At 48.0% G+C, this 16,538-nt stretch overlaps 1 protein-coding gene across 2 annotated transcripts in view; it reads right to left on the bottom strand.

The window, feature by feature from the left end:
- The window catches only part of GPAT4 (glycerol-3-phosphate acyltransferase 4), a 28,463-nt gene extending 14,411 nt beyond the window's left edge, over nt 1–14,052 (bottom strand). The window contains exon 1 of one of the 2 annotated variants that reach the window (XM_061134913.1): nt 13,954–14,052. Coding sequence is in view for 1 of the 2 variants with exons in the window: in XM_061134914.1 (XP_060990897.1) it covers nt 902–1,066 (165 nt within the window). In the remaining variant the exon portion in view is untranslated. Of the gene's footprint in view, nt 1–901; nt 1,454–13,953 lie in introns of those variants that run through there. The other variant, XM_061134914.1, reaches the window with a different exon arrangement.
- Between the last annotated feature and the right edge of the window lie 2,486 nt (nt 14,053–16,538).

Raw genomic sequence — 16,538 nt, 5'->3', positions numbered from 1 at the left:
ACTTCATCTTTCTGAATCACTATTTCTTCGCTGATAAAATCTATCATTGATAGACACCCTGGTCCACTGCAGAACTACAAAAAACCAAAGGACAGCAACTGAAATTATTCTGAACTACAAGATACTATCTGAACAAATACACCTGCATTGTTTTCACTATTATGAGTGCATTTCCCCAATTACACATGGTCTCAGCCATGGAAAAGAATACCTGAAGATCTGGTGACTACTGAAAACAGATATTGCTCATCAATTCCCAAATCTCTGAAGAGATATTGAAAGGCTCATGGCACAGATCAACTTCCAGGAAATACCACGTCTTGCCCATTTCCTTAACCCCATGACCAGTTCTGCTCAGCAGTCTAACTACTTAGGTTCTGACATATGTTAGGAAATATTCTTCTCCTCTGTCTTAAAGAAACTAGCACAATTCTTCAAATGCACTTCTCTGTGACTCCTTTTTGCCTGAAGTGCAAGAACCTATTTAAGATAAATGCTTGAACAGAAAAGCGCACCTCCCATACTTATCAGTGAGGGAACATGCTAGCAGCAGCTCTGACTTTCAGTATCTGTTACATAATCACAGGCTATGTCCAGCAGTGACTGTTTCTTTAATGCTAAGTCCCTCCTTTTGAAATAAACAGGCCAGGTGTGGTTCCTCTGCTCAGACGGACCAAACACCAAGTACCTGAGCTCAAAGGAAAAGACTGCTGCAGGCTTCACAAGCTCATGCTAGTTATCCTTTCTGCTCAAAACGCCACTTCCTTCCCACTCTACCAACACTCTCCACGTCCCGCCGAGAGCTCACAACCAACCAGACAGAAACAACTCTTTTTTTTGGGGGGGGGCTAACGGCACTTCTCTCCTCGGGGAAGCAACTGTTTGTAGACAGCACACTCACCGCAAAGATCTTTAACAGAGTTTTCATGTAGAGCTTTCGGATACCAAAGGAGACTCCGAAAACAGCAGGGACGATGATGAAAACCAGGAGGAGGGTGAAGAGGACCGTTAGGGAGATGCCCAGGAGGTTGACAATCAGGCTGTCGAAAGGCAGCAGCAGGAACATGGTGGGGGATGCAGGCCAGGCCAGTGCCCTCCTCCCCGCGAACAAAGCTGGCCTCAGATGGTCCTCTCCGTCAGCACCGGCCTGGGGAGGGGCGCCAACTCCATTCCCAAGTTCGCATCCCTCGACGGCCGGAACGGAGACTGGGCAGAGGATGAGAGCAGAAGGGGGCCCTGAGGGCCTCCCTGGAGGAGACGGGCTGCAGGCAGATGGGGCGGGCTCAGTCTTCAGGACAGGCGGGGCGGCCCGGCCAGTGAGTGGCCCGGGCACGCTCTGGGCTCTGCTCCGCTGGCACTGCTTCCAGAAGTGTCCCTTTATCTCCTGCCCAAGAGCATTTAGCAGATAAATCTGTCCTGAAGGTCTGTCATTGCCAGAAGTACCAAGAAGAGTTCAACGTGCTGCCAGAAAAAGCCTGATAACTCCAGTGGGGGGTGGGGGGGGGGGTGACTTGCTGGCACTTCCCACAGAAGTCTTGTGAACGTGAATAAGTGGAAATTAAATAACTGTTTTCCTTAAAACTCCTTCATAAGCTGAAAATTGCGTTCACATCTGGCTCCATCCTTCCTCTGGGGGCTCCTGGCGCGCCGCTCCTGGGACCCTCCTCCCTGGAGAGCTACAGGCCTTGCCAGGGGCACAGAGGCACTGGCAGGGAACGGCTCATGCTGCCCGCGGGGAGTGTAATCCCAGGCACGCCTGGCATTGGGCTCCTCTGGATGCTCTTCCCTCAGGCCCTCTTCTCAGCAGTGACCTGGGTTCTTGGCAAGAAGCTGCTTACATGCTGCTGAAGCTGGAGGAGGAGACAGAAACAGCATCAGGCAGGCGACACAGACCGGGGGGTGGGGGGACACCACTGCACGCAGGGCGGGGGCGAGGGCGGTCAGGCTCGGCCGAGAGCCAGGGCCAGCCCCTCTCAGCCCCAAGGTCGAGGGGACCAGGCGGGGCAAACAGGTGGCACATGCGGGCGTGGACGAAAACCGCAGGCGTTTCATCCAGCTTTCAACCCCGCTGGTTTAAGTACTAGCTGGGGCCACTCACACTTCTCTGATAGGAAATACATGCGTGTCTGGGCTTAGCAGATGCAAATTACTACATGTAGACTGGACAGACAAAAAGATGCTACCGTGCAGCACAGGGAACTATATGCAGTGTCCTGATAAACTATAATGGGAAAGAATATGAAAAAGAATGTACATGTATGTTTAAACTGAGTCACTTTGCTGCACAGAACAAACTAACCCAACACCATAAATCAACTATACTTCAATTAAAAATCATTAGAGACCTCAAATTTAAAAAATGAATTAAGGAAAAGAAAAGATATGGACACGAGACACCGCTCAAGAGATAAAGAGGGCACACTCCGAGGTGAAGACGGGCCTCCTCGCTGTCCCCCGCTGCCCGGAGCTCTGGGCCACAGCAGCAGCCCCAACACGAGGATGCTGTGGATGGTTCCCAAGATGTTCCCGCACATCCCGGGACACCGTGAGGGATCGCTCCTGCCCCAGCCGCCCAGGCAGCAGCGAGGGTGCGCTGGAACGCTGCTTTCTGTTTCCTAGCTCGACATGTCCAGGGACAGTGCTGCCTCCGCACCAACGGAGCTCCCTTCCTGCAGACGGGCGCACAGTTCTCAGCTGTAAGAATGCTCCGTGAATCGGCTAACGGCTCTCTCCTGAGGGTGGACACCAGTGTTTCCACCCTTCTGCTGTTACAGAAAATGCAATGTCTACGTGATTTAGCATACAAAATGCACGTGCAAATATATTTTCAGGATAAACTCCTAGAGATGGAATTACAGGGGAAAAGGAAATTGAGGTTTAAGGAAAAAAAATAACTCTTGCTTTTGTTTATTTCCCCTGATTTACTGATAATACCGACACATTAACACTGAGCAACTCTGCAGAGCCAAAGCAGGATTTGATACAATCCAGAGTGTTAGAGAGTCACCTTTTCTGTGTATGTGGTAAGAACATGTAAGATCTACCCTCTCAGCAACTTTCAACTGTAATCACTATCCCAGAACTTTCTCATTTCATAACTCCCAAGTATTTACCCTTTGCCCAACATTTCCCCATTTCTCCTACCCCTTGGCCCCTGATAACCACCATACTTCTGTTTCTGCAAGTTCATATTTTCTGGATGCCACATTTATGTGAGAATATACAGTATCTGTCTTTCACTTCTGACTTGGGAAATACAGGGGGTTTTTTTGCCTCACTGTGTGGCTTGTGGGATCTGAGTTCCCCAACAGGGGATCGAACCTGTGGCCCCAGCGATGGAAGTGCTGCGTTCTAACCCCTGGACCACCAGGGAATTTCCAGAAGTACAGTTTTAGTTTTACAAGATACTGTCACATTTTCTTCATAGATTAACTCCTCCAGCCTTTCTGGTCGCTTTTTTTTTTTAAGATTATTCTGTTTTTGGTTTTGGCCAAGCTGGTCTTGGTTGATGCACTTGGGCTCCCTCTGCTGCGGCGAGCAGGGGCTGCTCTCCAGCTGCGGCACCGGCGCCCCTCCCGGCGGCGGCTCCAGGCGCACGGGCTTCACTCGCGCCTGGCTCAAGGGCTCTGCGCCCAGGCTCAGGAGCTGTGGCGCGCGGGCTTAGTTGCTCTCCGGCAGGTGCAACCTTCCCGCTCCGGGGATCAAACCCGTGTCCCCTGTATCGACAGGTGGATTCTTAACCACCAGGCCCCGCCCCCTCTTTTATTACAAAGGTTGTTTACATTAAGGTTCACTCTTGGGGTTGTACATGTTAAGGTTTTTGACAAGCGTACAGTGTACAGTGATTTGTACCCATCATTACAGTATCGTAGAGTATCTTCACTGCTTTAAAAATCCTCTGGGCTCTGATTTTTTCACCCCTCCTTGCCCTCAACCCCTGGCAATAACCGATCTTTTCACTGTCTCCAGTTAGATTTTTTCCCAGAATGTCATCTAATTGGAATCTTACAGGATGTAGCCTTCTTGGCTTCTTTCACTCAATACAGTCCCTTGTTCCAAACGTGGGAGCCATCCTCTCACTTTTCTCTGGCAAACATTTCTGTCCTCACACCAATCTCCTTCTGGCTCGGTTCTTAAAAGTTCAAGAAATGGAACAAGTGAACAGGTGATTGACTTCACTGTGAGTCCTGTCCACTGCTGTAGAGAGCTCAAAGCCCTTTCTCATGTTATCCCACAACCTGTATTCTCTCCATTTTACCATTTCTCCATTTCTCTCCATTTTACCAGTTAGGGAACTCAGCAGGGGAGACCCGGACCCCATTCCTTGACCCCTAACTGCTCCCACCACGTCCCACACACCTGGCAGGGAAACCAAGACAAGGCTGCTTCAGGGGCAGTGTCCTCCACTTCCGCTTACTCGTGATCATCACTAACACTTATGCAACGCCACCAGGACGGACGCTGAGCGCGTACAATGAGCTCCTTCCATGGGCCGTCCTCACTGAACCCCCACCGCAGTGCTCTGGTGGAGTCAGTCACCCCGCTGGACAGGTGAGGGAGCAGAGGCAGAGAGGGTGAAGCTGCAACCAGCAGAGGCGGCACGTGGACAAGTGCGTCCATTCCCAGCCCCGCTCTGGGACCCCCAGGCCCTCTCATCTCTCACACACCTTGAGCTACGTTAACACTTCCTCCATGCCGGGCCAGCTGCGTAGAACTTCTTGTGACCAGGGAGAAACCACAAGACAAATCTGGGTTCCTATAGCAGAATTTGGTGTTCTCAGAATCCAAGGTACAAACCTGCTTGCCTATTTCTATAAACTGGTCATGCTGTTGGTACATGCCAAATTTCTAACAGTGTCCCAACGGACATTCAGGAAGTTACATCTATTTCTGAGACTATAATCAAGTCAATCTGCTGAGTCACTGTATTCCTTAAACCTGTCAAATTCCAGCCTAATCCCAGGGCCACACCTCCATCCCACTTGCCCATCCCTGTGCCAGTGGATAGCTGCTGTCACATTAGCCACGATCACCTTGACGTCCATGGGCCCAAGGTGACAGACACCAGGGTGACTTTGATTTCCCAAGCCAGAGCTTAGTTCTCTTTACTCTGGATCACAACCAAGTGAGAATTCCCAAGGTTATTCTGGGTTCATGTCCTCAAAACATGAAAGTAAACACATTTAGCAATAAACTAATTACTTCACCTAGTTCAGAAGTGGGCACACCAGGTCCCTGGGCCAAATCTGAGCCAGTTTTGATAAAGTTCATGACCTAGGAACGGTGTTTACATCTTTATAGACAGTCCTAAGAAAAAGGATAATGTGACAGATCACAGCCTGCAAAGCCTCAGCTATCTACTAGGCGACCCTTCAGAGCAGCAGCCTGCAGACCCCTGACCCCGCTGCTCCTTCCTCCCCTCAGAGGCAGCGACCTGCCCCGCTGTCCCTAGCCCCTACCCAGACTCCGCCATGGAGTACCAGACTCCAGGACACACAACAGCAACTAGCCAACTCTGAACAATCCTCCCGCGGATTCTTAGAAGTAGGGACGAGGTAAGAAAGCAGTGGGTATCAGACGGGCCCCCAAGCATGTTGTTGGATCGCAGAGCAGCCATCACAGCCAGAGGTGCAAGTGCCTTAAGGCCCCTTAACACGGACTTCAGTCTCTGGAAATATGGCAAACTGCTCACCTCAGAACTCTGTCACACCGGTTTCTAGATAAATGCTCTTGTAGGAAAGGCAACCATTTTGCTTCATGTAAACAAGACTGCAGCTCCTTGACAGGAAGCAGGGTAAGTCATCAGTGCAAAGCAAGTCACTCCTTCTCTTTACTTCCCCCACTTTCAGCCAAATCCAGAGTCACTTGGACCAACGTTCCCCCAGGAGTCTAGCCAGTCCAAGGCAACCCTAAGAACCAACAAGTTCTGAGCCGTTCGGGAGGGAAGGTGGTCTCATCCTAGGAAGCTGACAGCCCCCTCTAAGCTAACTAGACTCTTCAACCCCGGGGTACAAACCGGAGCCCCCAGATGGGTCACTTTTCAGGGCTTCTCAGTTCTCAGGGTGACTAGCTCAGGGCACACACTCCATGCCACACACCATGTTAGGTATGAACGCATGCTGTGGTAAACACACACACCTACAGGCACGTTTTCAGCAAAAAGGCACACACACAGTCACCACTTCACACTTCGATGACTGTCAACAAGAAGAGAGTCCTGGGTGGAGACAAGGTACCCTCATACACTGCTGGTGAGAATGTAAACTGTTGTGTCCACTGTGGAAAACAGTATAGTGCTTCCTCAAAAAAATAAAAACAGAATTAACCATACGATCCAGCAATCTCACTCTTCGGCCTATATCCAAAGAAAATAAAAAACATTAATTCAAAAAGATACATGCACTGCAATGTTCCTGGCTGCATTATTTGCAAGATACAGAAGGAACCTAAGTGTCCATCAACACAAGAATGCATAAAGACACACAATGGAATACCATTCAGCCATAAAAAGATGAAATGTTGCCATTTGCAGCAATGTGGATGGACTCGGAGGGCATTATGCCAAGTGAAATTAAGTCAGAGACTAGAGAATGTAACAAAAAAGAAGCCAAGTCACAGATACAGAAAACAAGCCAGTGGTTACCAGTGGGGAGAGGGAAGGGGTAACCAAAGGGTAAGTGATTAAGAGGTATAAACTATTAGGTATAAAATAAGCTACAAGGACATACTATTCAACAGTGATGATACAGTCAATATTCTATAATACTAATAACTATAAATGGAGTATAACCTTTAAAAATTATGAATCACTATATGGTTCACTTGTAACATATAATGTTAGACAACAACTATACTTCAATTTATATATATATATATTAAAAAAAAAAAAAAAAAACAAACAAGAGTCCTGGAAGAGAAAATAATAGAGGGAGGGATCTTACAAATTTAAATTGGGGCTTCTAAACCAATTCTGACTTGATCACCAGGCATGTGGTGCTGAGTTGCTTCGGTTGTGTCCGACTCTCTGCGATCCTATGGACTACAGCCTGCCAGGCTCCTCTGTCTCTGGGATTCTCCAGGCAATACTGGAGTGGGTTGCCATTCCCTTCTCTGGGGGATCTTCCTGACCAGGGATGAACACGTCTCCTGCACTGGCAGGCAGGTTCCTTACCACTAGCACCATCTGGGAAGCCCAGGCAGGGACTACTACATTCCCAGCACCAGGAACTTCTTTTCCGTCAGCTCTCGGTGGCTCTGTGACACCCTACACTTCAGGAGACCGCACCTGCTGTCCAGGGAGATGTCATACACCCATTCAGAAACAAGACGACATGCCACTGTATGAAAAATTAGTGCTCAGCCGACACAGAGATAGCATATTTTTAAAGCATGCTAAGCGCAATATCTGTTGCACAGGTTAGATCTCAATAAATGGTACCTATGATCACTTCATTGTTATCAGATTATGACCTGAGTGCTGTCCACAATTCTAAGTACCAAACTTTAAGAGGCTGGATGGGGAGGGAGGCATTTCAAAACATATCACAAAATCCACAAACCACAAGTTACTACACGGTGCCTAGCAAGCACTAAGAGCTCAGACAAAGGTCAGCTGTCAAGAAATGTGAATGAAGACTACAGTGAGGTGGCAAAAAACGTTTCTGATAACCCATCCTATTGGTGAAAAAAAGAAAATACCCTCAAATACTGCTGACTGGCATGTACAAGGGTACGACCTCTACACAGAACAATTCAGCACTCACCATCAGAATTTAAATTACATATAACCTTAGGTCCAGCAACTATACTTCTAAAAACTCATACTAAACATAAACAGGAACAGTAGTACTCAATCTGGGGCAACTGATTCTACCCACCTTGGGACCATTTGGTAATGTCCGCAGACAGGAATCAAAAGAAAAGACACTAGATTTGAACCCTAACTTGATCACCTTACTAGTCTGAGTGTGTGTGCGTATATGTGTGCTCTGCTCTTCAGTCAAGTGTGACTCTTTTGCGACCCTGTGGACTACAGCCCCCCCAGGCTGCTCTGTCCTTAGGATTCCCCAGGCAAGAAGACTGGAGTGGGCTGCCATTTCCTCCTCCAGGGGATCTTCCCAACCCAGGGATCGAACTCCAGTCTCCTGTATTGGCAGGCAGATTCTTTACCAGTCACCCTGCTGGGAAGCCCAGTCTGTTATTTTGGGTAAATTACTTAAATTTCTTTAAGCTTCTGTTCAACAACACCTACCAAAAAAACTGTTCACTTTTCACAGTGCCTAGAACAAGTAAAATTCGCTCAGTCGTTGCCAACTCTTTGCGACCCCATGGACTATAAAGTCCATGGAGTTCTCCAGGCCAGAATACTGGAGTGGGTAGCCTTTCCTTTCTCCAGGGGATCTTCCCAACCCAGGGATTGAACCCAGGTCTCCCGCATTGCAGACGGATTCTTTGCCAGCTGAACCACCAGGGAAGCCTAGAACAAGGGAAATGTTCAAAACACATCAACTATTATTACTACTATGCTAAGTTCCTGTTACTACAGAGAAGGGGCACTGGAAGGTGTTTCCCAAGAAGTCATGACGTAACACTTAGGAGAAATCTGTTTTCGACACTACTGCTGCAGGAAGATGTTTACAACCCCAATGATGACTAGAGCAAGCCACAACTTCATTAGTCAATCACTGAGAATTCTAATCCAAGCTCTTCTAATGGCTTAAATTATTGAGCCTTGGAAGAGTTAAGTGAATGAGATGAGCCACGAAGCTGGCCTGTTAGAGGCAGGACTACACCTCAGATCTGCATCCCCCTCTAGGGGTCTTTCTGTGTCCTAGGCTGGCCTCTCCTTTGCTCTGGAGCAAGTATCCACTTTTCCGAGTTTACTCGGTCAGGTCACAGACCCAGCAAATGCCCCCATTTTGATATGATGGTAAATAAAGGCACACACACAGAGGAAATGTACGCTGGTCAGCTTCAGGGTCATGGTCTTAACTGAGATAGACCTCAGTTAAGGCCTAAATACTTTCTCCTTGCCCAGAAAGGCCTCCCATAAGTTGGATCTGAGTAATAAGTAACGTGGAACCAAGTTCAACATAAAGCAACATCACTGGAAAAGAAAAAAAAGGACAAAGATACAGGACACATTGCTATTCTGGGGTCATCAGTTGAAGAATGGGCAATTTGATTTGCTGGGACTGTAAGACCCTGAACAATGCTCTCAGAACTCCATTTCAAAATTGGTGCTTTGATATCTGAGTATTGTATGTGTAACTGGAAGCATCTTCCTGCCCTTCTTTTTTCAAGACCTTTCTGTCTGGTTTATTTTACTTGGCATAATCCCTTTGAGAACCATTCAGGGCTGCCCATGGCAGTCCCTACTGCTGAACTGTTGCCTGGGTAGAACAGGCCACAGCTTCTTTACCCACTCACCCAGCAACTGGTCCTTCCAGTCAGGGACTGTTACAAATAAAGCCGCTGCCTACCAGCCATGTAAGGACACACACTTTCACTTCTCCTGGATAAACACAAATACCGAGGAGTGGAAAGAGGTAGCATTTAGCTTTTGATGAAACTGCCAAACCGGTTTCTGAACTGGTTGGACCATCTTGTGTTAATTCTCACCAATAGTGTCTGAAAGTTCCATCTGCTCTACATCCTCACCAACACTTGTTACAATCAATCTTTTTAATTTTAGACAGGCTAATAGATGTGAGGTGGTATCTCATAGTTTTGTGTTTCCCTCGTGACCAATGATATGAAGCATCTTTCGTGTGCTTACCGGCCATCTGTATGTTTTCCCTGGTGAAGCGTGCAAATCTTTTGCCTATTTTTTATTGGGTTATTTTATTATTGAGTTTTGTCACTAGCCATTTTTTAAAAGTCAAGCTCCCTCACCCCTATGACTAAGCAGTCTTACTTACAATGAGAAAGCATTTCATCACAAAAGCAAAATCTGTGAAACACCAGGGACTTCTTTGTTCAACTTGCCACAAGGTATCAACAACCCTAAATAGGCAAAGAGAAATCACCTCAACAGGAAAGAAAAAAGCTCATGACCAAAACCACAAACTTGGACGTCCCTGATGGCACAGTGGATGGGAATCTGACCACCAATTCAGGGGACAGGGGTTCGATCCCTGGTCTGAGAAGATTCCACCTGCCATGGAGCAACTAAGGCTGGGCCCCACAGCTGCTGAAGCCTGAGCTCTAGAGACCACAGTCTGCAACAAATAAGCCACTGCAGCGCGAAGCCTTTGCACTGCAACGAGGAGGAGCCCCCGTTCACCGAAATTTGAGCAGGCCCGCTCACACAATAAAGACCCAGTACAACAGAAAAAAAAACTCCAACCTCAGACCTGCATTCTACCAGGAACATAAAACACTCTTTCATCTCTGTGTTCAGTTGACAGTGATTCTGTGCTGCCCGACACAACAGCCACTAACCACGTATAACCCCTGAGTGCTGGGGAACGAGGACAGTCGAAATTGAAATGAGCTGTAAAAACAGACACTGGAATTTCAGTGATTTAAGGTGAAAAAACAGGAATGTAAAAGATCTCATTAAGAGCTTGTATGTTACTGAAACATATACATTACTGTATGTAAAATTAGCCAGCCAGTGGAAATTTGCTGTGTGATGCAAGGAGCTCAACTCTGACGCTCTGTGACAACCTAGAGGGGTGAGACGCAGTGGGAGGTAGGAAGAAGTTCAAGAAGGAGGGGATACACATACACCTATGGCTGATTCATGTTGATACACGGCAGAAACCAACACAACACCGTAAAGCAATTATTCTCCAATTAAAAATAGATAATTTAACATAGGGCTTGTATGTTGATTACATGTTGAACAGATATTCTGGATAATTTGGGTTAAATTATTAAAATTATTTCACCTGTTTTACTTAGCACTGACCACAAACTTTGAAGGCAGACCTTGAAGATAATGAAAACTCCAATGGGTAAGGAAAAAAATACACGCCACGTATCTTCCCCTCCCTTGTCCTCTGAGGTGTGAAGAGAACTGTGCAAAGGAGGGGCTAAGAATTGGACTCAGGAGTCCAGTCTGAGGCTGGATGCTCAGCTCTGTTCCTTTCTGCTCTGTGTGACTGTCAATAAGTTATTCGCCTTCTGTGGATTTAAGTTCCCTCACTGGTTTTTTGGTTTGTTTTTCTATTTAAAACGTCAACAGAAGTGTACTATATGCCTACGTTTTACAAAGTACTTTTCTGGAGTTGCAGATCTTGAGCTCACAGTTTAATAGGAAGCAAACACCCTAACAACTCTTATCCATGACAAATTTTTCAACAGAGCACGCCGGCCTCCCCATGGCTGGTGGTGTGTGCATGTCCATGTTTTATAGGAAAGAGCGCCTTAAAGGACTTACGGGGAATCCCAAGCTTCTCCTAACTCTAAAATTCATTCCTCATGCTACAGTAAGTGTTATTACGCAGGGCACTGATGACACTTGCTCAGGTACCCACCCTGCCATGAGCCTAATGATACAGTGAGAAGTAAATGCCTGCCGTGACAAGGTTCTGTTTTACCTAAAGAAACAATTCTGCAGTACAGCTCAAGCTTGACCAGAACCATATTCTCCAGCACACACCACCTTCGCCCCTCAAAAAAAAAATACAATTCCCCCCAACCACACCATGTCTTCATGATTTACCAAGATACCCAGATGCTGTTCACTGGAGCCGCATTTCCATAAGCTAGGTGTGCATGACAATTACTGTATTTAGGTCACAAACTCACAGAAGAAAAGTCCATCCTGAAAGTAAATTTATAAACAATTATGTCATATCATACAAACTGAACTTATAAGCAAACTCAGAGAAGTCTACATACAAGAATTACAGCATCCCTCGGGCAGCATTTAAGGGTAAAAAAAAAATTAAGGCCCAGATACTGAATTTACCTGTCTTGAGACAAGGAAACTTAATTGGATAAAGTACACTAGAAAATGCAGATTATGATTTAAAAGAAAAAAAGTCTAACCCATAGTGCAACACACCAGTGCTGGATTCTTATCTGCTCACATCAAGGAAGGATGTTTTATGGGAGGGTGCTATTGTTTTCCAGGCTACCAAGAGCAAAACATCAAGGGTAAGTAAGTAAGTTGCTCAGTCCTGTCCAACTCTTTGTGACCCCATGGACTATAGCCCACCAGGCTCCTCTGTCCATGGGATTCTCTAGGCAAGAATAGTGGAGTGGGTTGCCATTGCCTTCTCCAGGGGACCGTCCCAAACCAGGGATCAAACCCGGGACTCCTGGGTTCCAGGCAGATTCTTTACTGTCTGAGCCACCAGAGAAGCCAAGGGTTAACCCCCCTAAAAATAATTCCAGTTTCTCTTAGTCACACTTCATTAAATAGCTATGAGTGTAATCTAAATCTTCAAGTTTGTTCTCATTCTCAGTCTGGAATTCCACTTTTAAGGTCAGCATCTTCCCATGTTTCCTCAAAGCTATGGTGAGAACTCCTCAATGTGTCCCAAGTCTAGCTTAAGAAATAATTTAAGGCCTATCCCAAAGTTTCATTATTCCAGATTTTGGCAGAAAGGATCATATTTGCCCACCCTAGCCCTTTGTTGGAAGAGTTTTCAATCACAGTCCTTTCACACTTTTCTCTTTTCCAGAAAAAACGTCAAAGGCAAGCAGCAGGGTACAGGAGGAAGACTACATGCGGCCTTGGGAGATGTCTTTTCCAGCCTCAGTTCAACCTCTCACACTCCCTGCAGATCGGGACAAGTCATTGAACCTCTCTGGGCCTTGAGGGCTCATCAGAAATGAAAGTTAAGACAAGATGCTCTGGAAGCTCTCATCCTCACCTTTTGTTTTAACCTGTCCTCCAGCAGCTTAATTATTTTAGATGTCTTTTCCCATCCCTCTTCAACGCCATTGTGTGTTTCTGAGTTGAAGGCCTTGTAATGGTAGGCTCAGTCCCAATGCAGTCATAAAGTAACATTTTTATTCTGACTCTTAAGCTACTTTTGACATCAAGGATTTATCCCAGAGATATGGGGGTGGCGTGAGGGGGATGAGACGAGCTCAGTCATAGGTGAGCTCGTGGGTTTGGCTGAGGCATACACCACGGTTCGCTGCTCTATCTACTTCTCTGTCTGAAATTCTAAATACAAGATTGAAAAAAAAAATCGTTGTGAAAACGAGAAAAGAATATCCAACTGGCATTAACACTGGGCTCTTTTTCTACAATCTTTGGTCTAAGGATAACTGCTTTTCATGCCATTTCTCTTGGTTTGAGGTAGAATCTACACGACACGGGGCAGAGGTACTCGAACTTCAACCAAAATTAAGGGAAATGAACCAGAAAGGGAAATTCTTCAACGGACCTCAATAAGGTTATTCACACGGCACAGAGACCTTCCCTGGGCGGTGAGGCACGAAGGTCCGGTACGGGGCTGTCTTCCACAGAAGTGTGGTGTTTCATACGGTGTACATTTTCCCTAACTTTTCAACGGCGAAAGTTAAAAGCCCTCGGTGACACGGTAAGCCAGGAAATAAACTAATTCCTCTGGGAGGAGGATGCTTCGCGGGTCGTGAAATCAAAACGGAAAGGCAAGGATTTTGAGGCTTGAGAAATCCTCAAGAAAAGCAAAATGGGGCTCCCTTCGGTATCAAGAGCGGAAAACCGACATCCCGGGGCCGCCTCAGCCGTTACGGCGAAGGCGCCTCCCCGCGACCTCTCACACGCCGGGGGCGCGGGGGCGCGGGGACGCGGGCCCGGCCCCGGACGGAGGGCGCGGCGAGGACGGGCGGGCCGCTCCACCGCCCGGAACCCCCCACCCCGGCAGCGGCAGTGGTGCCTCCCGACGCCGGGGCGGCGCAGGGAGAGGGCGGTCCCCCGACCGGGCCCTCGCGGCCACCGGCCCAAACCCCCAGCCCCGCTGGAGGCCCGTGACCTTCAGGAAGCGGCGGCCGCGCACGACTCACCAAGCACGAGGCTCCGGACGCCAAATCCCTCCGCGGACCGTCCGTCCCGCCCTTGCCGCCACTGCCGCCGCCGCCGCCGGCCCCAGGCGTGCGTAGGGACGTGCGCGCGCCCGCCCTTTGTCTACGCCGCCTTGACGTGACCCTCGCGTCCCAGCCCCACCCCCGCCCGCCACCGTCTAACCTCACGCCCCGCACCCACGCGCCGGCGCGCGCCCGGCCGGGCTGGGCGTGGCCCCGAGGGGCGGGGCGATAGGGGGCTGGGCGCCGGGAGATGAGCAGACGGGGCGCCGAGTGGTGGGCCGGGGAGGCGGGGCCCAGAGGAGGGCGGGACTGAGGAGGCGGGGCTTCGAGGGGCGGGGCGCGGGGAGACGGGCAGACGGGGCGCCGAGTGCTGGGCCGGGGAGGCGGGGAGCCGAGGGGGCGGTGCTGGAGGCGGAGAGGCGGGCTGCCGCGTCGCTAGCTCCATGTGGGCGCGCCCAGGAGCTGCGCAGCTGCCAGCTGGAGGGCAAAGACCGTTGCCCCGGCCGGGCTAGCTGCTGCAGAGACCAGTATTGAGCGCCCTGGGCGCTCCTGGCGCGTGCCTTCCCGAGACTCCAGCTCTAATAAGGGGAAAGTGAAAAAGTGAAAGTGAACTCGCTCAGTCGTGTCCGACTCTTTGCGACCCCGTGGACTGTAGCACACCAGGCTCCTCCATCCATGGGATTCTCCAGGCAACAAAACTGGAGTGGGCTGCCATTTCCTAAAGACGGGTCTCCACGCTTCTGCGCTGCGCCAGGACCTGAATGCTGGCTGCTTCGCCCTAGGAACACTCGTTGTAGGTTCTGAAGAGAGTGAAAGCAGCCCTGATTAGCTAAAAGAGGCTTGAGTCACCAAACGGCCTTGTCATCTTGGGGCCGTCGTGAGTATACAGTGAGATACAGATCACTTGCGGTCGGCACGCTCCAGAAATGCTAGCTGTCATCATCACCACCACCACATTCATCAGAGTCTCCTTTGCCAGCTAGCGAAAACCCAAGGAGTTCAAGGGTTGGTGTTGGCATTTCCGAATCCCCTCGAAGGTGCAACTTTCCAATGTCTACCTCAACTTGGAACCAACCTCTCTGCTAAAGTCTGGTTACTGCCTGCAGAAGTTTGCACGTGTTTTTCTCACCATGTCTTCAAACTTCAAACGCCTGACCCGAGCTTATATCATCTGTCCTAAAGTTGATCCTCCTATTTAAAAAATTAGCCCTTTCCTTCTTAAAAGGTCAAGCCCTCTCTCCTAGTTTATTCTGCACACTGGTGTCAGATTGCCAATTCACGCTAAATGATCTGACAGTGGGTCTTGAGGGTAACGTCCATATTCTTAGACCTCAAAATTGACATGTAAGAATGATGACTTTGCTCCCAGACACAGGGTTGCTCCTCCTCATGCTAAATGCTACCATACCTGTGGGACTTTTCCCGAATTCATTAACTCAATCATTTATCCATTTGTTTAACGAACTTTGGTCCCAGTGGTGCAAAGCTGAATAATGCATGGCTGTCTCTAATCTTCAACTAGATTAAGTTCTGTAAAAGAAGAAACTGGACATCATCAGTGTCAGGGATCGGGCTTTAAAGTGGCCACCACCATCAAAACTGCTTTTTGGATTCTTGCATCTGCTCTCCTTTCTTGACCCAGGATCAGTCAAAACGTAGGAGTCATCCATTCACCTGCTTTGCTCATATGTATTCATGTTTAAATTTCTTCACGATTCTTACCATACACTGCAGTTCTTTGTGCATAGTAATTCTGAAATTTAAAAATATTTTACACCTACTAGAGAGTGAACACAAATGCTGTTGATCAATTCTTTGCCCAACTAAATAGTAGACTCAGTTGTTGGTTATCAACACACACACACACACGTGAGAATAGGCACACACATTCCATGGGACTGTCTCTAATCCTCTTGAGTTCAGGAAGGTAATCAAACTTCATTCCAAAGAGGAAGCCAATAAGAACTGGTCTAATATAGTTCCCTTAGGCTCCAGAATTTTGTTTGCAAAGGCCAATAATCCGGGCACATCTCTCTCATGGTCATTTCTAGGCAGGAGGAATACAAATGGGAGGAAGAAAGTAACAAGGAATGCTTGAAAAATTAGACACAAAGTAGGTTTACCTACAGAGGACGCCTGTTGCCGAAAGCATGATCAGGCTTATATCCAACAGCAAGCCCCTTGTCACTGTGAATTTATACTTTTAGATTATTATTAAAGGTATTTTCACATTCTAGAATGAGCATACTCATACTACAAAAACGACATGAGTAATTTTAAAAATCTGATGAAGGATAGTCCTTTAAGAGTTGGGGATCACAGGGTTCAGGGGCTCAGTGAGAAGTTTAATAACTTCCCCCACCATCCTAACTTTGAGTTCATTTCCCAAAATGAGCCTCTACAATCACTGCATTTGCTGTGTGTGTGACACACAGTCCTATGAACTGGGAAGATACTTCTTTCAAAAGATACTCTTTCTCCCAGTACAAACATCCCGCAAGTATGCTGTATACCTTCTCTCCTCCTATCCAAGTCACCTGCTGTGTGTGCAAAGCCTTTGACAT

The sequence above is a fragment of the Dama dama genome, chromosome 32 (assembly GCF_033118175.1).
Source record: "Dama dama isolate Ldn47 chromosome 32, ASM3311817v1, whole genome shotgun sequence".
Taxonomy (NCBI): domain Eukaryota; kingdom Metazoa; phylum Chordata; class Mammalia; order Artiodactyla; family Cervidae; genus Dama; species Dama dama.
Note: the sequence above shows the minus strand (reverse complement) of the source record. Positions and strands in the feature narration are given on the sequence as shown.